Raw genomic sequence first — 26,442 nt, forward strand, 5'->3', positions numbered from 1 at the left:
TCGGAGACCACCAGGGGCCCACCGGCTCAAGCCCCTGGCGGCTGTCCCGGCCGATGAGCGAGCTCAGCTCGTGGCCTGCCCCCAGATTCCTAATGGCAAACCCAGCTGTGTGTTAGAATAACCCAGCGGCTCCACTTGCTAACCTGCCCCCCGTCAGTGGCTCCAGGCGAGCGCTGAATGATCAGTATGTTGTGAATGCAGACCCGGGGCATTGCACTTTCCTCACGCTGGCTGGCGCAGGTGTGTCCTGTTCCTGCCAGGAATTCAGCCTTTCCGTCCTCCAGCCGGGCGTGTTAACGGTGTGGCACTGAGAGCAAGGGCTCCCCAGAGAGGGTCCCCACACCTCCTCGCTCTGCACGGCCTCGTGCCCCCACCAGAACCACGTGCGCGTTCAGGCGGCTGCACATCTGGGCCGGGCCGGTCTGGGCTGTGGCGCTCCAGCCGTCTGTGTCTCTTGTCCGGGAGTCTGCCTCCTGGGGCAGTTCCTTGTGCGCCGTCCGGCACAGGCTGCGGTCTTCCCTCCTGTCCAGGGCTGCTCCGCGGGTGTCTGTGTGACGTTCATTTCTCCATGCTGGTTCTGCCCGATGGCAGCCAGTTCTGGACTGTGCGGATTAGTCAAGCCGGGCTCTGAAGCAGGTATTGCTGAGATCCAGTGAGGTTTTCTAATATTGACTGAGCCTTGGGTTATATCGAGTTCAGCTGGAATGAAAACCGGGAAAAGGGGACCAGGATTCGAGAGATTGTTCTTGTATGATCGTTCGATGACCTCAGGAGCGTGGAACTACTTCAGGAATGTGAAGAATGCGCTGTCTGGCGCTCGGCCGACACTGAAAGGGTTAAGTTGGGGCCGGGAAGCTGTGGCGTGTCCTCCCGCAGCAGGACGCAGCGGCTGTGTGAGAGAGCGGGCGGGGACCAGGCTGGACCAGTCCCATCAGCTGCCCGGGGAAGAGCTGGGTCTGGCCCCTGTAGGACCGAAGGGCTGCCAGCAGGGCGATGGGCAGGCGGAGCGGCAGTCCGAAGTCCTCCTCCCAGCCTGGCTCAACCCCAGCGTCCTCTGCCCCCTCGCGAGCGGGTCAGGCTCTGGGCCGCGCTCCTCACCGCAGGCTGAAACTGACCCGCCGGCTCAGTGGAGGAGCCCTTACCCACCCATCCCCAACCCCCCCCCCTCGCGAGTGCCCCCGCGTCTCGGAAGGCGGCCGGCGCTCGTGGTGTAATGATGTAATGGCTGTGGCCCTGTGCGCCTCGTTAGAGCCCCGGCCTGATCGCTTTAGCAGGCTTCAGAGGAGGGGGGGTGACACCCTGGGGTCGGGTTAACCTCCTGTGTGCCAGCCCAGCTAGGAAGTGCAGCTCTTGCCAGCAGAGTTACGGGCTCGCAGGCACCCTGGTCCGTCACCGAGAGGCACTGTGGTGCAGCCTGAGCTCAGCTGACAGCAGGCAGGGCCCCAGGGGCAGCGGTTCCTCGCCGCACTGCTGCTCTCACTGGTCCAACTGCAGGACCCCAGGGGCAGCGGGTCCTCGCCGTACTGCTGCTCTCACTGGTCCAACTGCAGGACCCCAGGGGCAGCGGCTCCTCGCCGCACTGCTGCTCTCACTGGTCCAACTGCAGGACCCCAGGGGCAGCGGCTCCTCGCCGCACTGCTGCTCTCACTGGTCCAACTGCAGGACCCCAGGGGCAGCGGGTCCTCAGCGCACTGCTGCTCTCAGTGGTCCAACTGCAGGAGCCCAGGGGCAGCGGGTCCTCGCCGCACTGCTGCTCTCACTGGTCCAACTGCAGGAGCCCAGGGGCAGCGGGTCCTCGCCGCACTGCTGCTCTCACTGGTCCAACTGCAGGAGCCCAGGGGCAGCGGGTCCTCGCCGCACTGCTGCTCTCACTGGTCCAACTGCAGGACCCCAGGGGCAGCGGGTCCTCACCACACTGCTGCTCTCACTAGTGGAGCCACTCGGCAGCCCTCAGGCACGTTCCCTCTCGGAAGATTCCTGTCATGCTTTCAAGGCGGCAACCCTGTGCACCTAGACAGAACTTTGAGAATTTAAATTATTAGAAAAAAAACAATTAGGGAAAACTCGGAGCTCGGAGGGGGTTTTATTTTAACTAGAAAGTGAGAAAATGACCAGAGCAGCTCACTTTCCCTGGGAAACGGATCAGGTTCCCGTCACACAGCAGTGCAAGTCATTTCGGGGCGTCCCTGCAGGCCCTCTCGAGGCTCTGCGTGTTTGACTGCAGCTGCACCAGCAGGGCTTGACGTCCAGGAGCTGGGGGTCCTGTCGGCTCTCCTGTGACAAGGCATGAGAGGTGCCTTGAAGCCGAGTGGGAGAGGAAAGATCGGAAAACGTTCCCTTTCTGTTCCTCAGCTGACGCAGGGTGAATGTTCAGGGTACCTTCTGTACACCAGTGTTCGTGAGACTCTGCGGGGGTTGCTGTCCTTCAGTAACACACAGCAGCCTGTCTCTCAAGGGGAGTTTGCCTGTGATTTATTTCTAAGGTGGAGCTCTGACCTCCTACGCTGACTTTTAAAGGTTTCAGTATATATAGAAACCTGCAGCCTGTGTGATCTTATATCGAAATGGGGGTGTGGCAAGCCGAGTTGAGGACCGATTCAGGCCTCTGCCTGAAAGCGCTGGGACTCTGTGTCCTCGTGAGGGAAGGGGCTGGGACAGTTTCGAGGGCCTTCGCTATGAGCACAGGGGTGTCCCTGCAGCTCGGCCGGCTGTGTGGTTCCTCTCTCTAGCCCCATGCAGGAATCGCCCCGCTGCTCTGAGGTTTTTAACAGGTCACCCCCCTTTGTCAGCTATATCTAACAGTAAGAAAATATAACTATAGGTGCTCCCCTCACCAGAGGGGTATCAGAGCATTTGGAGGGTACAGGGAGAGAGGGAGAGGAGGTGGGGGGGTGTTGGGTGGTGTTGAGGGTACAGGAGAGGGAGAGAGAGAGGGGACTGGAGGGGGTGTGTTGAGGGTACAGGAGAGGGAGAGAGAGAGGGGACTGGAGGGGGTGTGTTGAGGGTACAGGAGAGGGAGAGAGAGAGGGGACTGGAGGGGGTGTGTTGAGGGTACAGGAGAGGGAGAGAGAGAGGGGACTGGAGGGGGTGTGTTGAGGGTACAGGAGAGGGAGAGAGAGAGGGGACTGGAGGGGGTGTGTTGAGGGTACAGGAGAGGGAGAGAGAGAGGGGACTGGAGGGGGTGTGTTGAGGGTACAGGAGAGGGAGAGAGAGAGGGGACTGGAGGGGGTGTGTTGAGGGTACAGGAGAGGGAGAGAGAGAGGGGACTGGAGGGGGTGTGTTGAGGGTACAGGAGAGGGAGAGAGAGAGGGGACTGGAGGGGGTGTGTTGAGGGTACAGGAGAGGGAGAGAGAGAGAGGGGACTGGAGGGGGGTGTTGAGGGTACAGGAGAGGGAGAGAGAGAGGGGACTGGAGGGGGTGTGTTGAGGGTACAGGAGAGGGAGAGAGAGAGGGGACTGGAGGGGGTGTGTTGAGGGTACAGGAGAGGGAGAGAGAGAGGGGACTGGAGGGGGTGTGTTGAGGGTACAGGAGAGGGAGAGAGAGAGAGGGGACTGGAGGGGGTGTGTTGAGGGTACAGGAGGGAGAGAGAGAGAGGGGACTGGAGGGGGTGTGTTGAGGGTACAGGAGAGGGAGAGAGAGAGGGGACTGGAGGGGGTGTGTTGAGGGTACAGGAGAGGGAGAGAGAGAGGGGACTGGAGGGGGTGTGTTGAGGGTACAGGAGAGGGAGAGAGAGAGGGGACTGGAGGGGGTGTGTTGAGGGTACAGGAGAGGGAGAGAGAGAGGGGACTGGAGGGGGTGTGTTGAGGGTACAGGAGAGGGAGAGAGAGAGAGGGGACTGGAGGGGGTGTGTTGAGGGTACAGGAGAGGGAGAGAGAGAGGGGACTGGAGGGGGTGTGTTGAGGGTACAGGAGAGGGAGAGAGAGAGAGGGGACTGGAGGGGGTGTGTTGAGGGTACAGGAGAGGGAGAGAGAGAGGGGACTGGAGGGGGTGTGTTGAGGGTACAGGAGAGGGAGAGAGAGAGGGGACTGGAGGGGGTGTGTTGAGGGTACAGGAGAGGGAGAGAGAGAGGGGACTGGAGGGGGTGTGTTGAGGGTACAGGAGAGGGAGAGAGAGAGGGGACTGGAGGGGGTGTGTTGAGGGTACAGGAGAGGGAGAGAGAGAGGGGACTGGAGGGGGTGTGTTGAGGGTACAGGAGAGGGAGAGAGAGAGGGGACTGGAGGGGGTGTGTTGAGGGTACAGGAGAGGGAGAGGGAGAGGGGACTGGAGGGGGTGTGTTGAGGGTACAGGAGAGGGAGAGAGAGAGGGGACTGGAGGGGGTGTGTTGAGGGTACAGGAGAGGGAGAGGGAGAGAGGGGGTACAGGAGGGGGTGTCAGGCCTGTGCATGCAGCCGGTAGTTGAGGCCTTGGCTGGGTGGCAGTGCAGTTTCCTCCTCAGTACAATAGGGCTCTGTCGGAGTGTTGTTTTAAAGGGGCCTAGACTCCAAGGCCAGCCTCCTCTGCACTGTGCTTTTCTTACCCAGGTGCCCCAGGATAGAAGCAAGTCCAGTTCCAGCGATAAAACGCACAGTTCTTGGGCAGGTCTCCAGCACACACACTCATGGTGTGCGTACAGAGGTCTGTGATAAAGTCTGTTCTCATGTCCTGGGGAAACGAGCTTCTGACAGTGTCCTGTGTTTTTCTGGCTACCTGATTCTTCAAGGAAACAGGGTGAGGTCAGGTCTCAGATTATGAACTCTTTCTCTTTTTCACTGGGCTCTCACAGACTCAGAGTCTAGTTCTGTTACTGGTCTTGATGCCTGATCTGCAGTAACCCCTAACTGTTGTGCAGAAGAGATTGTGTGACCTGCGGGTGCTCGGCCTCTCTTTGAAAGGTGATTGTGGTCTGGCGCTGGTGGATGGGACAGTTCTGCAGGTGGGTGGGCGGGCTCGGGGCTGTGCGGGGGGGGTGATTTATGTGCACCTGAGCGAGATGCTGCAGTGCCCCCGTCTTCCCCTTGGCTCAGGTATTCTAGCAATGCCAGTAAAGAAGAAGAAGGTGCATATGCACACGTGACACTTTACAGAGTCGCACTAGACAGAAGTGAAGCCCTTGTTGATCCTGTTGGGAAGATTGCTCCCCCACACACACACACACACACACACACACACCCTGGCCAAAATCAGGAGGCGCCTGGATGAGAGACCCTCAGATCTGGTACGCCCCATCGCGAGCAGGCTAGATCAGCAGCATGGGCTGTGTCTGGGGCGTTCTTGTGCGCCGTTTGCGAGTTTGTTAATGAAAGATATGGCTGTCGGAAACAGAACGGGCCTCACTCTGTAACGAAGCTGTGCAAGAGCGGGGCAAGCGGGCTTCACGGACAGCCGCTCGCTGGCGGCTGCTGCGTTCTGCGCTCGGCTGGGGCCCTCGAAGAGAGGAAACGGCTGCCTGTGTCGGCCCGCGCGATCCGGAAGAGCGCGCTCCTCGCGGGACTGGCTCTGTGAGAGGGGAGCTCCGCAGCGCAGAGGAAGAGAGCCTCGCTGGTCTGATTAAGAGCATATTGCCGATGCTTTCGTTAAGTGAGCTGGCATTTGTCGCACGAAGGAAAAGGTGGTCTGCAAAGGCTGTAGGGTCATTGGTATCTGATCCCCCAGTGCCTCAGTTGAACACGTCGCCTGTTCTGCTGATCACAGCTTGCCTGTTCCAGAACACTGCCAAGTGAATGGGGAGAGTTGCTGGACGGTGGGCAGTGCCCAACTCCACACGCCATTATAGTTTGTTGGGTGGGAGGAATGAAGTCGAATGGCTGTAGCTGCACAGTTTAGCTCCGGCATGGCGTCGGCACAGCTGAGCTGCAAAAGGGAGTCTGTGTGCCGTAGCCAGGCTGGCTGAAAATAGATCTCGAGGACGAGCTGGTTTTCCGGCCCAGAGGAGGAAGCGAAAGCCCTGTGTTTCCTGAGCCCGTCTGTCTATCTCTGGTCTGCTGAACCAGGAGCAGCTCTCGCTGGCAGGCTGCTGCGGTCGTCATGTCTGATTTCTGCTCACGATTCTCTGCGTGGCCCGATCCCACACGACTCGAAGGCCTCTTGCGGTTCAGTGTCACAAGAGTTTCGATTGATTTTTTTTTTTTTCTTCATTTCTGCATTTTCACAGCCAGCCAGGGGTTCCCAATCCTAATCCTGGCGGCTTGCGCGCCTCCTGGGTTTTGTTCCAGCCGAGCCCTCAGATGCACAATCGAACCCTTGACTGGCCTGAGAACATTAACCTGAATTGTATGTTCCCTGCTCTTAAACATGTTGGAGCTTTAACTGTTGGACTATGTAACAATGAAATCAAATCTCAAACTTGTGACTAGATACCAATATTCCGGTGAAGCCACTTCTCGGATCCCGTAGGCCTCCAGTGATCCTGTGCGGGTGGGCTGGCATGAGAACCAGTGGGGCAGCGGGACCAGGACTGGGAACCACTTGTTTCAAGGGAAGCTGTCGAAGGGCAGGAAGCGCCACGCCCGCTCACCCCTGCAGTTATTCCCATTGTCATCCCACAGCCTCTGGGGACAGCGTGGCTGATCCGCTCCTCAAACTGGAAAGGCCGAAGTCCCCCCCCCCCCCCCACTAGGCTGCAGGGACTGGGATCGGGATTGCAGGACTGAATCAGGACCGTGCCGTTGTCCGCCATTGGTCAGGCACTGCCAGACTGGCTGGGTGTCTCCATCCCGCTGTCCGCACGCGCAGAAATCCGTCATTCTCTTCTCCAGGCACCTCGGCCAAGTCTGGATTCCCGCTCGTTGTGAGTGAGAAAAGTACGGGACGGCCTGATGCCGTTTCAGACCTGCCCGCTCCCCAGTGTGTCAGAGAGACTGAAGGCCTGTGGGCTCTTCCTCTTGTCTTCTTTTCGTCTGCCTGACCTGGAGTTTGCCGTTACCGCCGTTGCGGGCGTGAAGGAGAGCTGCTCTCCACTGTGGCGCTGTGGCCGCAGGCGGAGAGAGAGAGGTTATTATTAGCTGTGGAAGTTTACAGGAAACGGTCTCGGTCAGACACAAGGGCACTCTGGGAAAGCAGTCGGGCCCGGCTCCGCTGCTGGGATGCCTGCCATGAGCCGACTCGGCACAGCTCCGGCCCGGAGCACACAGCCTCCTTTGTGCCGCTCTCCCCTTTGTTGCGATCGCGGGGTTCGGATTACCGGCCGGCCCCCCGGATCAGGTGTCCGCCCGGAGAAAGGGAGGCCGTGTTTTCTCACAGCGGCTGTGACTGGGGGGCGCCTGAAGCTCTCCAGCAGGAACCCGAGACGTGTCGGCGGGGGGCCGGGACCAGGGAGCTCTCGGCTCGCGGTCCGACCGGTATCGCCACACGGGGTGGAGGGCGGGCCGGTCTCCCGTGTTGTGTTCAGGACAAAAGAGACGCAGCTGGTCTCGGCTGGAGTCTTGGCTGCCTCTCGTTCAAGCTTCCAGGGGGATGTGGCAGAGAGAGGCGTGAGCCAACCTGGCTGGGGACCCCACCCGTCTCCAGAGTCTGGATCAGCTCCTGGGGCGCTGAAGCGGCCGTTGGGGACCTGCTGCCCAGTCTGGGTTCAGGGACTCGGCAGCACAAGCAGGAATCGGATCACGTTAGGAGGTGTAAGCCAGACCTATTCAGAGCAGGACACGCTGGAGCGGTGGGTGAATACTGTAGGTTTTTGCGTTTTTACACGCTGGGAGAAACAGCAGCACAAGCACACAGAAGCTCAGCCGCGTTTTTCTTCCTGGGCAGAGCGATGCAAAAGAAGTAATTAGGCTTGCAGTATCCAGAAGCTGGCGCTGGCCTTCTTACACAGCTGATAAAACCGGAAACGGATCAAACTGCTGTGCAAGAGGAGGCCCATCGAAGGCCCCTGACCTCTGACCTCTGAACTCTGACCGCCCCTGTGGGTGCAGATGGCTCCGCTCTGCACACTCTGCAAGGAGCAGCACAAGCCAATACAAACGGAGGAAAAGGACAGGCTGTAGACATTTGATCCATTAGGTTTGTTAGAGCTATTTATTGAGCAGAGCTGCTTCCTGAACAGTGTCACAGAATCGCCTTTAACACAACAGTAAAGTCCTAAATGCACATCCTAGTCATGTCCTCTTGGAGCTGGGATCCTTGTTTGGCAAGTGGCTATGGACCTCCGGCTCAGTAACTTTTCAGTACTTGAAACAGGCCCCTTGTTGCCTCCTGTATTCTGGAGTAGAGATGCTGTTCCTTTGACCTGTCTGCGAGAGCCTGCAGGCCCGAGTGTGTGCCTAGGGGCCTCCTCAGCCACGTGGCCGGTCTGTCGCCCCAGAACAGTCGCTGGGCAGCCCCCCCCCCCCCAGTCTCTCTGCTCCCCGTGCCCCTCAAAAAACTAGGGAGCTTCTTTCTGCCTCCGATTTGTTTTTTTTTTAACATCTTTCAGGAGGGACAGAACTGAAGCATCAGGCCAGATCCCCAGCCTGGAGAACTAGCGGTGTGTGTTTCCGAGCGTCAGTCTTATCACTCCGGCTGCAGACGGAGCCCCGCCTTGCCCTGCCTTGCCCTGCCCGCAGCGGCAGTGATAGGGGAGGGAGACGTGGAGGGTGTGGCCTGGGGGTGGGGGGTGGGGGCTCAGCCGGTCGGGATTGGTGCCGTTTTCTCTTTCAGATGGGTACCGGAAAATGCACGGCACGGCAGACCCTGCCGCAGTGCAGACTTCCCTGTGTTCGCAATCCCGAGATCCTCCGGCCTGGAGAGGGACTGCTCCTCCCAGTACTGGTGACCCGCTTGGCTTGTGTGGCCAGACTGGCCTGAGCCTTGATTGCCCAGTAGCCCAGAGGGTGCTAAAGCCCGGAGCTGGAGAACAAGGAGAGCGTTTCTCTTTTCTGCTCTCCCACTCTGAATGGTGGTGGTAGGATGTGGTGGTCCAGCAGTGTCCTCTGTGGTTACTGTTGGGATACCAAGCATCGATCTGGGTGGGAGTGCCACCAATTCCCGGAGCGAATCGGAGAAAACGCTGAAGCTCCAGAAAAAACTCTTCGAGAGGCGTAGCAATCTGCCCACTAAAACCCTTTCATCTTAAGGGATATTCTGAAATTGTTCGTTTACAAGGCAGCACAGTGGTGAGCGTTGCTGCCCTGCAGAGCTGGGGCCCTGGGCTCCATTCCAGACCTGGGTGCTGTCTGTGTGGAGTTTGCATGTTCTCCCTGTGTTCAGGTGGGTTTCCTCTGGCTGCTCTGATTTCCTCCCACAGTCCAAAGACATACTGGAGGGATCATTGGCCCTGGTTTGAGTGTGAGCTGAACGCCTGCCGCCTCACAGCTTTTTCTCCAGACTCCCACGAGGAAGTGAGAGCACTGTGGCGTTGCACCTGGCAATGACTCGGGCCTGGAAAATGCCAGGCCGAGATGTGTGAGGTTGTGCTCCGGGATACGAGGTTCTGGAAAGGCTGGCGTTATATTCAACACTGGGGTGCTGACAGGGACATCAAGGCAGTGTTTAAAAAATCAGCTCAGTTTAATCAGGGAGGCTGATTATACCTCATCAGAGAAGAGCCCAGATGCCCTGTCATTGCTCACTCAGTGGAGGTGGGCTGTATTTAAAAATAAATCCTGCGTCGTACAGAGCCAGCGGCTTTTGGAAGAATAGGCTATTTTGTGGTTTGCCCTGACGCAATGATTTCCTGTCTGACTCCCTGTGTGTAATGCTGAGCTCCAGTCTGAGGGAGCGGGGGGGGTTGTGGACAGAAGAGGCAGAAGGTTGGGGACAATTAAAATGAGCACATTTACAGACATCAGTAATGTGACAAATGACAGGAGCCGTTTGGCCCATATAGCTAGTTACTTTAGTAGTTAATTGATCCCAGGATCACATCCAGCTGTTTCTTGAAAGTAGCAAGGATGTTGACTTTAACAACGAGGCTGGGACAGCTCGTTGCACACTCCCACCACCCTTTGCGTAAAGAAGCGCCTCCCGTTCTGCGTATTAAAATCACCTCCAAATATTTTACACTTGTGTTTTCTGCTTTTGCTGGTCATTTGGAAGACGTCCACTGAGCGGTTTTTTGTCTGTGCCTTTGAGGATTTTCAATAGGAAGTTTGGCATTTGTTCAGGCAGCAAATAAAAACTTGAAACCATGTGAGTTCGCCCACTCCAGTAGCTATCCCTGAAATCGCTGTCGGCTCCCTGCATGAAAGCCCAGGGTGCTGTCGATGGGTGATCCGGCTCAGATGAGACCTGGGCTTCTGTCGGGACAGGGGTTCCGCCCCGCCAGTCCTCCGGCATCAGCTTTGACCTGCCTGTGGCTCCTCTCGCTGACCCCTCCACGTACACACACACACACACACACGCGCGCGCGCGACGGGAGTCTGGGCGCGACCCCCCCCCCCCCCCACCGTCCGCTGAGCAGCCACTTCCTGACGGAGAACTCCCTTCCCTCCTCCCGTGTCCTTGCGGCCGCGCTATTGATCGAAATCCCACAGATCCGACGCCGGAGCTGGCAGCTGAGCACCGTCGTGGCCCTGAACTCGCGTGTCGCGGAGGCAGGCTGCCGGCGCGGTAGAAAAGGACAGTTACACTCTCGTTGCGGTCTTTGTTCAGATCCCGACCTGCGTTTTCCTGCAGTTCCCAGTCCACCCTGCTCCCTTTCAAGGTTTCGGCTCCCTTCCGGCGCAGAGGGGCGTCCTGGGATCCTGGCTGGGGGCCGAGCGGGGATCCCCTCTTCCCAGATCTCCACAGCCGCCTGCGCTCTGCGGACTGCAGGCATGTCTGTCCGCGCCTTAGATTGTCAAGAAGGTCCTTCGGCCGTTGTTTGGTTTCTAGTAGTTGAGTGATCCAAGTGTGGCATTGAGATGATTCCTAAAGGACCCCCTGTTTTTACAAATAATGATTGAAGCGACCCGCTTGTGGGACATTCCAAGCATACAGGCTCTGGCCCTACAGCTGTAAAGCAGCTGCCCACAGGCTTGGGTAGAGTAGGGCCTCTGTCCGGGGAGAGGGAGGTTCATGACTGGCCGGACAGAGAGTCATTCAGGTCAGCTCCTGAATCCTCAGACCTCAGACCCCAGTCCCATCTGCACGAGACATCAGGGCGTCTTGAGAATCTTGCTTTTGACTTTGCTTCGCTTGCTTCTAACTCTTCCCTTTGTAAATGCATGCCGTGGGCATCGCCAGGGCGTGGCAGGGTGAGCTGGGAAGGTCTTACCCAGCTGTGGCAGCGTGCACCTGGAAAAGTGGGCTTGAACGGTGTTTTTTGCCTTCGTTTCCTGTCCATCAGTCTGAAGGAGAGCCGGTTCTTCAGCCCGTCCTGCTGAGACTGTTCTGCCGATGAAGGACTTTCAGACATGGGGGGTGGGGGCGCTGCTCGTGCCAGCTGGCAGGCTGCCCGGGTGCTGTATTTCAATCCTACCCTTTGTCTGTCCGTCCACTGACACGCTGCCTTGAAAAACGCTTAGTCCCGCAGCCTTGTGGTGCGTTCATTGCTTTTCATTTTCCTCTGACGTGGAGCTTTGAAGTTGCTCTCCTGCTCTCTCGGGGCTCCATTACCTCACTGGTCGTGCGCTGCGGCCTACAGCGGCCTCTTCCTTGCGGTCAGGACAGGCGCCCGTTTGCGTAGCCTCCCTCGGGGACTCTCTGTGCGATGTGCTCGGTGTCCAGCCGGGACTCGACTGTCCCTCCCCCCCCCCTTGTAGCTGGTGACGCAGCCCAGACGGGAACTGGTGACTTCTGGGATACAGGGCTGTATCTGCGCTCCCAGGAGGGGGAGCCGCTGGGGAGTCCTTGCTCTGCATTGGTGTGCACTTTCCCTTCCTCTTCTTCTGCAGGGACGTGCTCTGGTTGCAGGCAGAGTCTTTGAGACAATCTGAAACTGCATGCCTTGCGAAACTAAACTGCCTGACTGAGGCGATTCTTCCAGAGTGAGGCAGTAAGCAAGTTGGGGAGGGTCAAGGGACTACAGGACTCCACTGCGGTCTTCTCCCTTGCAGAGTTTTGAGATGATCAGCCTCTTGGTTACTGTTGCTCGGTGTAGGGGTCAAAGGTGTGGTTGTGCGAAAGACCTGGAGTGGATTGGAAACTGCAACACTGACCTACACTGCGGAGCTCCTGGTAGGAAATACAGCTGGGCTCCCACCAGGCAGAGAGTGTGGTCAGTCAGCAACACCACACAATCCCTGTGCTGCCAGCCACTGACGCCAGCCCTGGTGCCCTGGGGTACCTGGATTCAGGCCGGGGCAGCTGATGTGCCCATTGGGGGGGTTGTGTGAGGGAGACAGCTGCACTGCACCTGGCCTGTGGTTTGGACTGTGCGGAGGGCCACAAGAGAGAAGCAGGCCCTTCACCCCTGTGGTTGATTTGGCTGCTGGGAGCTTTTTGACCCACGAATCTCATCCTGCCTTTTCTCAGTCTCCGAGGACCCGCGACCCGGCTCTTGCAAAGCTCCCACCACCCTCTGCGTAAAGTAACGCCCTTAATATCCTGTGAGTGTCCTCAGGTCACTGTTCGGCCATTGGCCTTCCGGGCGGCCTGGACCCTTAACCTTTCAGGATTGTGAATATTTGCACGAGGTTTTGAACCCAGACATGAGATGACGATCAGACATTTTCCACGGCTTCTTGCGCTGTAGAGTCAACGAAGGACTTTGATCCATTTTAGCGGCTTGGCCACCGTCCGCTGGCCAGGCAGCAGGGCGGCGGGCTCTCCGTGATCCGTGTGGGCGGTGCCCGGTTTGCTCTTCTTCGGGCAAGAAGGAGGAGGAGGAGGGAGAAGGCGAGATGGACAGGGTGCAAGATCGCCGCCTTCAGCGTCTCCCCCAGTCACAGAGCTGGGATTCGGATGCAGGAAGGAGGTCCCGCTGCAGCCCCAGCAAGGGAGAATTTATAGGCAATTTGTAACCATTGTAAACAGGACGCATTCCTTTTTTAATTCTGGCCATCTGGAGCGCTCGGCGCTTCCAGGGCTGTTTCTTGTAGGTCTGGCTTGGCAGCCGTTGCAGTTTTTGAAAGCCGGGACCTGATTTGACAGTTCCTATTGTAATTTGGCCGAAACTCACAGAGAGAAATCTGAGTCTCTTTCCTGCTTGAAAGAAATGTTTTGCTTTGTTTCTTTTCACGCGCTTGGTTTTTCTCCTGGGCAGAGAGCGCTGAAAGCCGAAATCCTGTGTCTGGCCATGCACGTGCTATGGCACTGTTCAGCACCGACGCAGCCCGGCTCGCAGGTGTTGTCATCCCCAAGGGGCTTGAGCAGGCGAGGAGAGTCCATAGGCGCTGCCACGGGCACGTCGCTGGTTGGGCCTCGGTTTAGTGTCGCCACCGAAGGTCGGAGCACGAGGGGGCGCAGGGAAAGGCTCAGCGAGTTGGAGGCATAGCTGGGGTTTGAACCGGGAACCTCTAACCTTCCACAATTGGAGCCCCTGGCCTGCTCCTGTCACAGAGCAGCTGACCCCCCCCATCCCCCAAAGGAAACACTCGGGCGCATGAGGACCCGGGCGCTCGATCTCCACACCCCTTGTTTATTGTTCATCCCTGCGAGCTGCTACAGCCGCTGCATCAACTTGCTTCTCTGTACGTGTGCTGATTGGTTTAAACCTCCTGCCCCGGCTACAGGGACATGAGCGCGTGCTTGGCGCAGGACGTGTCCTCAGGCTGGCCAGGCGATTGGTCCATTAGCTGTCACTCAAAGCTGCTAGAGGCGGGACCTCCTCTAGCACTCCTCGATTATTGTTCATCCCTGCGAGCTGCTACAGCCGCTGCATCAACTTGCTTCTCTGTACGTGTGCTGATTGGTTTAAACCTCCTGCCCCGGCTACAGGGACATGAGCGCGTGCTTGGCGCAGGACGTGTCCTCAGGCTGGCCAGGCGATTGGTCCATTAGCTGTCACTCAAAGCTGCTAGAGGCGGGACCTCCTCTAGCACTCCTCGATTATTGTTCATCCCTGCGAGCTGCTACAGCCGCTGCATCAACTTGCTTCTCTGTACGTGTGCTGATTGGTTTAAACCTCCTGCCCCGGCTACAGGGACATGAGCGCGTGCTTGGCGCAGGACGTGTCCTCAGGCTGGCCAGGCGATTGGTCCATTAGCTGTCACTCACAGCTGCTAGAGGTGGGACCTCCTCTAGCACTCCATGCTGTGAGAGTGTGGGCAGTGGCCCTGCGGAGATATCCCGAAGAGCTGGTCAGGTCTTGATCGTGCCTCCAGTGTGACGTGTCCCCTGAGAGGCACTGTGGGACTTCCCACATGACCACAGGGGGCGAGTCTGATCTCTGCACCCTCTCCTGCTGGAATTCCCCATTCAGGGCCCTGGCTGTGATCCACTCCCTCTCCTCTGTCACATCTCCCTCATTCCCTCCCTCCCTGGACGCGGCGACGCCGGCGCGAGGTTATGGCTACCGCTCCCTGAGGAAGTGGCTGACCTGCACCCATGCTGAGCCAGTGACCCCCCCTCTCGGATGACCCCCAAGCGTGAATCATCTGTGCTCTGCAGTTTTGCTTCCTCTTCCTGGGCTCTGTGGGAACCTGTTCTTTGCCAAGTGGAAGCCAAGCCGTCACCGGGCCTGGCCCTGCTGGGTCAACGCCACCTCTCCCCGGTGCCCAGTTCTTCCCAGAGATAAAACACCATCCCAGCACTGCTTCTGTCTTCAGGTGCGGATTGGATAATACACACTGTCCCAGTCCCAGTCACCTAAAACCACCATCGCAGTTCTCCGACTGATCACACTGAAGACGACGGCCAGGAAGGTCTCCTTTGAGCTGTGGTTGTGTGAATTACTGTTATGAAATAAAGTTGCTGGAGTGCGTTTTCTCGAAAGGAGGCCTAAAGAGGCTGCTCTGTAGGTGAGGTCAGAAATGTTTCCAAAGCTACAGCCAGATGTTTTTCCTTTTTTGAAAGATAGAGAGGAACATTTGCCTCTTCCTCAAACCATTACAAAGATATATTCTCCTCCATATTAGATTAATCTTGCTTATCTGATTAAAATGGTTTTAGATTTCACCCAGGGGGTTAAATCTTCACCCTGGCCTCTTCAACCTCCATTTCGAAACGCTGGAAATATACCTGGGAGTTCTTGCTGTTTGCTAGTCCAGACCCTGGAGTCATGTTCAGCACTGCCTGTGGTTTCACCTGCCTCATTGTGAAAGATCCTGCGCCTCATGTCCTCTGGGTGCTGCAAGTCAAGTTGGGTCCTGCGACACTGAGGGGATTCCTGGGGGGTTCACTGCAGCATTTCTGGGGGGATTCCCAGCAACTTTTTCACCATTCCTGCAGTTATCAGTTTTGCTTTCGGTTGCTAAAATAAACGCCTGGCTTCCTGTAAATCTGTGGTCTGTATCTATTTTCCAGAATCAAAACTTCGCAGAGACGTATTTTCACACAGTTATCTGTTCTGGAGCAGGGTGACCTCATGCTCTGTAGCCATGCATCCTAACCTTTTGAAATGTGAACTACGGTCCTCAGACAGGCAGCAACACGGCCGATACAGAGCGATTGTGACCTCATGTTATCTCTTCCTTGAGAACAGTGACAATCAAGAGGAGCATTTCAGCACATCTTGTCCGTTTGGTGGTTAGTCACTGATTGATCCAGGGTCACCTCTAGCAGTTTCTTAAAAGAAACCAGTGCATCAGCTTCAACATGAGAGGGTAGCTTGTTCCAGACTCCCACAACCCTTTGTGTAAAGAAGTGCCTCCTCTTCTCAGTTATAAGCGCACCTCTCTGTAGTTTCCTCTTGCGTCCTCTGGTGTGTGTTTCACTGGACATTTGGAAGAAATCCGCTGGATTGACTGAGAATTTTGAGTATTTTCACTATCAGGTCCCCTCGTAGTCTTATCTGTTCATGACCTGAAGGGCTTCACCCTGTCAGCCTGTTCCTTCAGCTTGTCAGGGTAAGACATTCCCTGAAGCTCCAGAATGAATCCAGTTGCTCCTCTCTGGGAAGAGAAACGATCCCTCTGGACAGCGTCAGAATGTCCATCACCCACACACCCAGGTGTAGCCCCTCGGGGGCGACAGTAGCAACACCAGACCTGAGGAACTGTTGATTCTCATCTCTGCTGGTTAGCTCAAGACGTGCTTGATCAAAGGAAACTCATTGGCAGTTGGAAGATTTTTCTAAGGACAAAGGGCCAATACTCTTGCTTGGGGACAGAAGTTGCATGCCTGCTGCTAACAAACAGGAAGATGTGCGAAACGCTCCGCTCCGGCAGCACGAGCAGGTGCTCAGAGTTTCCTCTCCTCCCCACTGTTCTCGCCTCGGGGATTCTGGGATTCCGGCTGATGTTTTCTGGCACTTTCCTCGCTGGGCGTGGTGGCTGGCTGTCCTGCTCCAGGATGCCTGTTTCCACTGCGGTCGCTAGGGGCACAGAGCCGCGAGGAAAACCAAATGCCATTTTTGCACTAAAATCAGTTTAGACCATTTTGTGTCATTAAGCTCTCTCTTTCCCTGGGTAGCAGAACGAGAGAGGAAAGTTTGGGTAAAACCAGAAGTTAAAAAATAAGGGCATCCCCTGCCCATCCAGAAAGCCAAATCTGTTTTATAATAGAGAAGCTAGTCAGAAAACTGGACCTCACCCTGCATCAGAGGAAAAAAAAGTTCCTTAGATACCCTCGCGTGTATACTAGCGATACAGTCAAAGCCGTCAAAACATGCAGATGTTATGAAACGGAAGAGCTGGTGAGCTAAAAAAAAAAAATCTGAAGCCGCAGAGATGGAATGATCTCATGCAGCTCAGGCCAGGAAGCCATCAGCCAGCACAGGAAGTGAGGTCATCGGCTGCCGCCCAAGCTGGAGCGAGGGAGAGAGATTCTGATCCATGGGTTAGGGGTCACGGGGACCACCCACCGATTCCAGTCAGGAGCTCCAGCGTACTCACAGCGGCTTGGCAGACATCCCTGGAATCGTCAGCCACCTCGCTGTGAAACGTGGAGAATGGGAGGCTGGAAGTCTCCCGCCTTTAGAAACCTGTGGCTGATCTGCACTGGTAGACAGGCCGGCTGTAGGGGACAGCCTGCAGGTCTGTGTGTAAGGCCGTCTGTGCACTTCTCACCTGGAAGAGCTGTGGGTGGTGCCTCTCAAGTCATAGTCTGCTCAGTTTAGTCTGCAGGCACCTGACCGAAAGATGGTCTCTCTGTTTCCATGTATACATGCAGGGAGTCTGCCTAGGGAGCCCTTTACCTCATGCTTCAGCATTAATAATGGTGTCATTTCTTCTAAACAAATGCACAGAACTGTGACGTTTTCAGCTCCCACCTTTTCAGCTGCCAAAGTGCCACCCCATTCCCCCCCCCCAGGCATTGGACGTGATCTGGGAGTGAAAGTTTTCTGTTGACCCTCCCAGGAAGACTGTGGGCCCTCACGGCCCTGGTAGACATCTACACACAAGAGCATCCTGCATGGGGGACTGCAGAGCAGGAGCGCACTGCCCCTCAGTCCTGGGCGCCATGTGAGCGGCCCGCGGGGGGTCAGGGGCAGGGGGAGGCGGGTGTGATGCCTTGCGGACGCGCATGAACGCGCCGCAGTGATTTAAGCGGGTCCCGCGGCTGTCGGTTCCTCACCGCTGCCCCTCTCTGCCGTTTCAGAACTCCATGAACTTGCCCCCCGATAAAGCTCGGCTCCTGCGGCAGTACGACAACGAGAAGAAGTGGGACCTGATCTGTGACCAGGTAGGGCAGGGCTGTGCTCGGCGGCCGTAATTCGGCTCTGTGCTCAAAATCGGAAGGACAGCGGGAAGCCATCCTGCCGCCTTGACCCAGGTCTGTTGAGCGCCGTGTGAACGCTGTGTGAAGAGCGCTGGGGCTCAGTGGCATTGCCGAACTCAGGAGCAGTGTCCAGCAGGCCTGGGGTCCCCAGGAGCAGCACTGGCCGGCCTCCCGTTCCAGGGAGGCTCCGGTTCCCTCATGTCGCTGCGTTTCTCCCTGCATTACAGGAGAGGTTCCAGGTGAAGAATCCCCCCCACACCTACATCCAGAAGCTCCGGGGGTTCTTGGATCCAGGAGTGACGCGGAAGGTAGGAAAAGGACTGGCAGATGACCGAGTGGGTTTAATGCCAGGTTTCTTCTCTCTCTCCATCAGATCGCTCTCCATTCTCCGCCCTCCCCTCTCTCTCTCTCTCTCCTCTCAATTCAAGTCAAGGTGCTTTATTGGCATGACCGATGGGTACAATCAGTGTTGCCCAGCAAATAAAAATAAAATGAACATGAAACAAAATAAAAAAATACAAATAAAATCTACAGACATTTACAACAAAGACACATCATAATACATTCACAAGCAAGCATGTGGAGCATTACTGGGAGACAGGCTCACTGTTCCTCAGGCTGTGACAGGAGATCACATACTGGGCTGCCAGTTCAACTGAGTTCCCTCCTCCCTCTCCCAGTAGGATTGGGAGCTGTTGTGTGATTCTGGCCTCTCTCTCTATCCCAACAGCTTTCTCCCCTCCCTGCTCTGTTTTCCAAGACTCCTGAACATGTTGCTTGTTTTGATGGTTGCAGGCTCCTGATAAATGCATTTTTGGGGCCCTGGGAGTGGCTCACCCAGTGAAGCCGCTCACCTGAGCGCGGGTTCGAGCCCCGGTGGTGTCACTGGCCGGCTGTGACAGGGATATCCCAGTGGCTGAGCGCCACCAGGGTCAGGGTGGGACTCGTTGGCCAGGGTGTCCCCGCGCCTCCCAGTCAGCTCCGGCCTTTCTGCATGAGCTAGGACTCCTGTTCTCAATTCAATTCAACTTTATTGTCATTAAACTTACACAGGTGCATAGTAGAATAATGAATTGTTTCTCATAGTCACTCAGGTGCAGTATATAAATAGGACAGAAGAGAAGACAATAGACAGTAACACAATAGCAATAACAGTAACATGTAATAACATAACATAAATAACATGTAATCAAGTAATCTGGAGCCAACGGAAGTACTGTTAAAGTAAAAGTGGTGTCTCCCTCTCTTTCTCCCTGTTCAAGAAATTCCGCCGACGAGTGCAGGAGTCCACCAAGGTGCTGAGGGAGCTGGAGATCTCTCTGAGGACCAATCACATCGGGTGAGCATGTCACTTCCTGTTCCTCTCGCCCAATCGCCAGCCAGCCCATCGGTACTGTGATGAAGAAACTGTCCTTCCCAATTTCCAAGTGAATGATAAACTGCGAGTTTTGGCATCTGTTGCTCGTGTCATTATGCTCATATTTTTTGCTTGTGTTTTTACGTTCTTATGATACCACTAGCGGCACAGTAGTATTACAGTTAGCACCTGTCTGGAGCTTGCATGTTATCCCCATGGGCAGTGTGAGCTTTCTGTCTGCTCTGGTTTCCTCACAAAGCGCAGGATGTCCAGGTCGGTCAAGATGTTTAGATCATTCCTTGTATGAGTGCAGGTGTGTGGGTACTCTGTGATGGACTGGCGTCCCACCTGAGGGGTACCTGCCATCTGCTGGGTTAGTCTCCTGCTCACTGCAACTGTATTGGACTGAAAGTTTATGAAAATTGATGGATAACCAATATACCAGATACTTATCATGAACAGTGTAGATAACCAACTGTGCCAGACAGCTGCACCCTTCTTTGTGACAAGATCGTGATGTGCAAAACACGAAAGTGAGCTGGGTGTTGTTTGTGAGTTTCTCTCAGCGGCGAGATTGGAATAGTTTGTCGGACACTTACTCCATTGTGCTGGACTTGCACAGCCGGAGCTGGGAAAGGAGCAGGAAAGTCTCTGGGCGGGTCTGAAATTGGCACTGGCTCCTGGAGAAGCCAGCTTTCCTGTGTGTGTGAGTGTGTGTCCGAGCTTCTGGCTCAGGCAGAAGGCCACGCCCAGGGGTGTGGACAGCGAGGGGCCAGAGCACCGGCCTGTTGCCCGACTGCGTGACGTGGGGGAGGGAAATGAATCTGGGAAATGCTATTGTGCGTTTCACTCCCTCTTCCCCTGTCTCTCGGACTGGCCAGGGGGGAAAGAGAACGCCCATTCTGGGTCCCTGCGATGGGCCCCCGGTGCCAGGCTTTGCCCTTTCTCCAGAGCGGTGCTATTGTGCGGCCGCCCACCCGCCGCTTGCCCGGGCAGAGGGCCTGGCTGGGCATCAGGAGCAGCAGACAATGGAGCCAGTGGTCAGCAGCCTCAGAGCTCTTCTCTGGCTCGCTAACCCCACATCTACTGGCCCAACACCCCACACACACACACACACACATGCGAGAGAGAGATAGCGCCCTTCTTCTGGGGCCAGGCGAACGCCAGGCCGGCCGTGTCTGAGCTGTGTGCCCCCTCAGGCCTGTCCGGGGTTCGACCCGACTGGGCTTTCTCTCCCGAGTCCCCCCTTTTCTGTAACCAGGGCGCAGGACAAAGCAGGGGTCAGTTCAGGTCTCATTCCAAGCAAGAGAACACAAGCTGCATAGCGTGATTTCAGTAGGAACAAACGAGAGGCGTTCATCCAGCCCGTCCAGTCGTTAGTAGCTAATTCATTCCAGGATCTCATCCAAGTATTTCTTGAAAGAATACTTGGAGGGTATTGGCTTCAACGACGTGGGTGAGTGGCTTGTTCCACACTTATCTATTCATACTTCTATGACTTCCCACAATATTCCAGATGAAGCTTTAGCAGAGCGTTTTAAATCCCTGGATTTAAATTCTACACTGTTTTTCCCAAACATCTCGTTCCCAGCGGCGTCTAGAAGATGTAAAGGATGTGCCGAACAAACTCCTCAGTCCTTTACGGGAGTAGGATGCTCTGCTCCGCTCCGGAGTCTCTCAGCCTGACTGTGTGTGAAAGTTGTGTGCTGGGCGATCAGTCAGGGTCGGGCCCTGTCCGATAGCCGGCTGGCCACGGCTCCGCTGTCCTCGGTTCGGGCCCGAGGCTGGGCAGCTGGGCCCCCGGGGGCCTTGAATCCCAGGGTCGGCACCTCGCAGGTCCTACAGGACGGCGGCCGTCTCCATCACCCCGGCCGCTCGGACTTGTGGGACGTGGCCTGCCGACCACAGCAGCAGGAATGAGGTCCCGGGTGGACGCACCGAAATCCCACTCGCAGGCCTCCTCCTCCTCCTCCTCCTCCTCCTCCTCCCTGCTTCTGCTCGTGGAGGTTTTGGAAGGCTCCTGGGCAGGAATGAAGCCGCTGGCTGTTTGTACGCAGTGTCCGAACTTTGAACCCTAGCGGTTTGTTATTCCTAAGCATGCCAGGAGAACCCAAAATAGCATCTGGACAGACAGGAAAAGAGGGGGGAGAGCAGAGGGGCTGGGAGGGGGGGTAGTGGTAGACAGGAAATGGATGATTTGAGCAGACCCCTCCCCCCTCGCTCTCAGGGAAATGCGACATTGTCTGCGGAGCGGAGGGGTGTCCATGTTTATCCTGCAGTCCTGGCGGGAGACTGGCCTTGCAGCAGCCTGATGCTGCCCGCATCACGAGGAGAGCATCTCGGGAAATTAGCTTTGAAATCTGGTCCTCAGGGGCCCCAGGGCTAGAAAGACAATAAATATGGAGCCCCAGAGAGGCATATACATGATCTATATATCCACCCCGAACATTTCTGGAATTACCAGAAACTAAAGAGAAACTGGCCTTCTTCTTCTTTAACTAAGTGCCTCCCACATTCTTTCCAAGCTCGTGATGGGAATTAAAGCATTTGCTTTTAAGCGTTGGAGCTCAGAACAGTAAAGTAATGGTTTACTGTAATGTGTTCTCACCACCCAGCTGCCAGGGCTGTGCGGAACGTTTCTTGGGGGTCACTGACTGTGCTGGGGAAGCTGCTGGGCGACTCTAAGGGCCGATATAGCGCCATGCTAGTGGAGTGGGGAGGGCCTGGCGACCAGAGCCAGTGAGACACCCGAGGGGTCTTCTCAAAGTGTAAATCGTGGACCAGTGTCCACGCTCTTTCGGTATCACACTCCTTTTAAGAAACTGACAGATATGTAGTTTTTAAAATAAAATTAACATATTAAATTGGTGAAAGAAATGAGCAGCTCAGGCCCATGGCTTCCTGCTTCTGGTGAATCCAACACACTGAACCCAAGCAGCTGCTCAGGAAGTAGAACTGCTGTTGCATTTGGGACAAGGGTTGGAGGTTCTGCTGTACACAAAGAGGTGTGGGTGTCTGGAACAGGCTACTCATGCTGTGTTGTGGGAATCTGCTTCACTGGGAGTTTACTTAGCGTGGACTTATCTCTCCCCCGCGTGCGTTTCTAAACTCAGCGCTGTCTGAAGCTTTCTCCCGGCGCTGCGTGTCCAAGCAGAACCGTTCTGAGGGCAGTGCAGGGAGCCCGCCAGCGGCAGGTGCCAGAGGGGTCGGCGGGGCTTCTGCCAGGTGGTGGTGGGATGTTAGCCGCCAGAGTGGCCTCAGGGCTAGAGGAGGCCACAGTGGGAGCGTCACACATGCTCCATGTCCGTGTCTGAGACTGACCAAGCCCGGCGCCCATGTGTGTGTCTCACAGGTGGGTGCGGGAGTTCCTCAACGATGAGAACAAGGGCCTGGACGTGCTGGTGGAGTACCTGTCCTTCGCCCAGTGTGCCGTCATGTGAGTATGGCTGCCGGTCATCTGTCGCACACCGTGTGCAGTGCTCACAGGCCTTCTGCACACCCCCTTGTTGAGGAGCAGAGGAGAGTCACCCACACCTGCCCGTGGGACCTCTCTGCTCATCTGTCCCAAGCAGAGCCGAGGATCGGCAAGGGTCTGAAGGAAAGGGCTGATCGGACTGTTTTTTTGTCACAATTTCAGATCAGTAAAGCGCAAGGCGTTCTGTTAATACGCTGGTCGAGCTCAGCCTGTTGCACAGAACAGTAAAGTAATGGTTCTGGAAGAAGGTTTACAGTAAAGTAATGGTTCTGGAAGAAGGTTTACCTGGACACCCGCACATGAGCAGATGAATGAGCCAGGCTTTCTGCTCTCCGAAGTACAGGACAGTCCAGGCCTTTTGAGATCAGATGCCTGTGCAGCCCAGACAGTCCTGCGGTGTTTCAGGTCGGCCAATGCAGGGGTGCACCACCCCCTGCAGGACAGGCTGGAGAAGCCCTGTCCTCGTTCCAGCCAGATCTGAGCTGTGACTCAGCTGCAGCAGTGGGATCATGTGAAGTCCTGTGCTCATGTCTGCTGTGTGTAACCCACATGTTCCCAGAGGCGTGATGACCATTAGTCATTGTGATGTGGAATGGTAACTTGGTACGATCTGATGTCTTTGTGCAGCTGACTTTCGCCCATTTGTTACAGGACCTGTCAGTCACAGGACCGCGTGGATGTGCTTGAATGCCTCGCTGCCTGCCTGGCAGTCCCCCTGCTGCAGTGGCTTGTGCTGTACTGTACCATGCCATGCTGTACCCTTATCCCAGCCCTCCCTGTGCTGTGCTGTGGAGCTAACCCCATCTGTCTGTCTGTCTGTCTGTCGTGTCTGTCTGTCTGTCTGTCTGTGATGCAGGTTTGATTTTGAGAATCTGGAGAATGGGGAGGACGGGGTGTTAGACAAGGCCAAGTCCTGGAGCAGGTCTATCGAGGATCTGCACCAGAGCTCTGCCCAGGCTTTCAGCAGCAGCAGTCTGGCTCGCTCTGCCCGCCAGTCTGTGCTCCGGTATGTGCTCCGCCTGCTGCTCGAGCGCGGGAGTGCAGCGCCCAGCCAGGGCAGGGGGGGGGGAGCTCTCGGCTTGGTGCAGGTCGAGGGCGATGCCTGCGTGGGCAGGTGTCCCGCACTCGGGACCGGGCGAACAGGACCTCGGTGGGTTACCGGATTCTGCTGAGGGCACAGGCCTTGCATGAGCGAAGCTGCCCCTGGTGGTGCAGGAGGTGGCGGAGGGACACGGTGAGACATGATGTGGCCGGCAGGGGTGGCAGCTCTCCTCCAGGCTGTGCCAACTCTCCAGTAGGGCCCCATGGTCAAAGAATTGCTGTGGCGGGAACACATCTTTACAAGGAAGGGCTCACTGGGCTTATCCCTCTGCTGGTGCAATGGTGCCAGTGTTCCAGTCCGGTTTTAAAGAGATGCACGGTTCTGCATTAAAAGCCTGTTTTAGTTGGCAGTCATATAGCAAGTGTGATGCTGTTTTTGCGGTGCTTAAGACTTCAGCATTGTGCATTCCCATTGCTCATTGCTCTTGCACCCTGGTATTGGCATTAAAATTGGAACAAGTCAAATATCCTCCTCTGCCCCAGTAACATCACGGCCCCCTCACCTCCTTAATCTGACGATCCACTCTCCCCGCCCCTGGGGCCAAGGCTCTGCAGAATCCGGGGGTACCCCCCCCCGTGCGCTCTGACCGTTCCGGGGTAGCAGAAGCAGCTGCACAGGTCCCCGCGCCTCGCAGGTCAGGGCCGGGGCAGCTGCTGTGCAGGTGTGGGACCCCTGGCTCGGGAGCAGCCGCCTCCTGCGCTCCGCTAACGCGTGACTCTAATCCGAGAGATGCTCTGGCCTGTGCTTGACTGCACTGGAATGTGCGCTGTGTTTCTGGCGGGGTAGGTAAGTTCTCCTCCCTTTCTCTTGTTGCCGTGTTGTGATCATTAGACTTGATTAAACTGACTCAGTCTGAGCATTGGCATTTAGTCAAAAGAGAGACGGGGGGGGTCATGTTTCAAAATTCGTTAAGAAAAATGAATTTACATGCTATCGAATTCAGCTTCGGATGTGGCTTCCAGATGACTTTATGAAGTCTTTGCTTGCTATGTGGCTCAGCGGAGCGTTTCAGCAATGATGATGTCCGGGTAGCGGAGGTCCCGTCAGCTCTTGGCAGGGGTCGCTGTGCAGCGCGAGCAGGGAGAGCCTCTTAAAGCCTCAGGCTTTGACAGAGCAGCGCCAAGCACATGATGAGAGCCACAAGGAGGCTCTCGAGAACCTCTTGGACGTCTGGCCCGAGTCGCTGGCCGGGAGAGAGTCGCACCGCACCAGCGCCCCCCTGTGGACAGAGTGCAGCAGGTGCCCTGGCCCTGGCCGCGGGTGTGGGATGGCCCGAGGTGACACGTCTCGGACAGGGGGGGCGGCTGGCTTGGCGGTGGTGGGGTCCTAGTGGCAAGAGGACGTCGTTGGGCCCATCCTGCTCGTTTGGTCGCTTCGTCAATGGGGTGATCGGATTGGATCTGAGCCACTTGAAGAATCCCGCTGTCGCAGGAGGGCCACCCCTGCTGTCTGACTGAATGGAAGGCATGTCGCGCTTTTAGTGTGAACACCCCCACCATCACCCCAGCCCCGCAGAGCGAGCGGCGCCCAGCCCGCGGGTTTGGAGAGAGCTTGCAGTGGAGGTGAACTAGCGAGGCGCCGAGAGGTTCAGGAATGAAAGCGGCGCGCTTCCGATGCGTCCCGAGCACCTCCGAGTCGCTCCCCCCTCCCTCCCCGTGGACAGCCTGCTGTCGGGGGCTCCGGCTTCGATCTGTGCAGGAGCCGTGGCCCCCGAACGAACAGGGGGAGCAGGCCGGATTCCCAGCAGCCAAGCAGGGGACCCCGGCTCCGTCGGCCGACGGAGTCTCGGGGCGCCCAGGTGTTCACGTGCTCCCCGCGGCAGCAGCTTGGTGCACTCGTGCGAGGAACCTGTCCCCGTCAAACCACATCCGCCCCCCCCAGTCACGTCTGTCTGCTGCTGCCGGGGACGCGCTGGGGCTGCGGGCAGGAAGTGGTGTCTGTTTCAGAGAAACGGCTGCTGAGCGCGGAGCCGGGCTGCAGCAGCCTGCCTGGCTCTTGTGCTCGCTTGGCTCTTGCTGAGCTTTCAGCTCTCTGACAGGGGAGCGCTGAGCATCAGCATCGCCTGTTTCCTGTCGGGTCACGTCTGGGCCGCTGCACTGCCTGGCGGGGTCTGCCTCCGCGCGCTGCTTTTCCTCCCGGGCTTCTGAAAGCATTGCTGATGGTGGGCGCTGTTTGGTGGAGAGCCGGGGGCTGATCTGGCCTCCTTTCAGGCTCTGATGCCCAGTATCGTTCATCCAGCCCGTCCTGTTCCCTCCGATCTGCAGCCCTAAGATTGTCAGCAGCCGTTTGCAAGGCAGGCGAATGTCATTCGAGGAGCTGGTACCTTCGCAGTGGTATTGAGCCAGAAACCCTGCTCTTAAGCACCGCTGGGGTTATTTTCCTGTTTGCTGAATGGTGGCTGCAGTCCCTGGCTGTGTAATATGCTGTTGCGAGCCACCTGCAGGTCATTAGGTTTTGATCTTAATGAAAGCAGCTGAGAAAGCTGGTAAATGGGCCTCAGTCCAGTAGCCTGGGACCCACTTTGTGTCTACAGGAAGCTCTTTTCTGTGACAATGAGGCAGGAGCCTTCTGATTCACATGCAAATGAAGTCACTCTGCATGTTTTAGACCTAGCTCATCAGGTGACTCGCCAGCTTGTCCCAGTCCCAGCAGTAATTTAAACTTCCAGTCTTTCAATGTTTGAGTTGAACTCATTGCTGACCTTGGAGAGCAGCAGCGTGGTAGACTTCCTTGTAGCCTCTTATTCACTACAACTGGAGATGTGTCTGACCCAGTCGGGCAGATGCACACAGGGCTCTGGAGTAGGTGTCAAGTCAGACCAATCAGCATGGGAGAGCAGAGTCAGGCGTAGGATGTTGCTGTTTTTCATCTCGT

General features: G+C 56.6%; 1 protein-coding gene across 4 annotated transcripts in view; it reads left to right on the forward strand.

Moving 5' to 3' along the window:
* The window catches only part of fmnl3 (formin-like 3), a 57,710-nt gene that overhangs the window by 5,889 nt on the left and 25,379 nt on the right, over window positions 1-26,442 (forward strand). For 3 of the 4 annotated variants that reach the window (XM_069178590.1, XM_069178594.1, XM_069178585.1), the window contains exons 2-6: window positions 17,515-17,598; window positions 17,862-17,942; window positions 18,897-18,973; window positions 22,344-22,427; window positions 23,323-23,472. In XM_069178590.1, coding sequence (XP_069034691.1) covers window positions 17,515-17,598; window positions 17,862-17,942; window positions 18,897-18,973; window positions 22,344-22,427; window positions 23,323-23,472 — 476 coding nt within the window. The remainder of the gene's footprint in view (window positions 1-17,514; window positions 17,599-17,861; window positions 17,943-18,896; window positions 18,974-22,343; window positions 22,428-23,322; window positions 23,473-26,442) is intronic. The other variant, XM_069178597.1, reaches the window with a different exon arrangement.

The sequence above is a fragment of the Lepisosteus oculatus genome, chromosome 1 (assembly GCF_040954835.1).
Source record: "Lepisosteus oculatus isolate fLepOcu1 chromosome 1, fLepOcu1.hap2, whole genome shotgun sequence".
Classification (NCBI taxonomy): domain Eukaryota; kingdom Metazoa; phylum Chordata; class Actinopteri; order Semionotiformes; family Lepisosteidae; genus Lepisosteus; species Lepisosteus oculatus.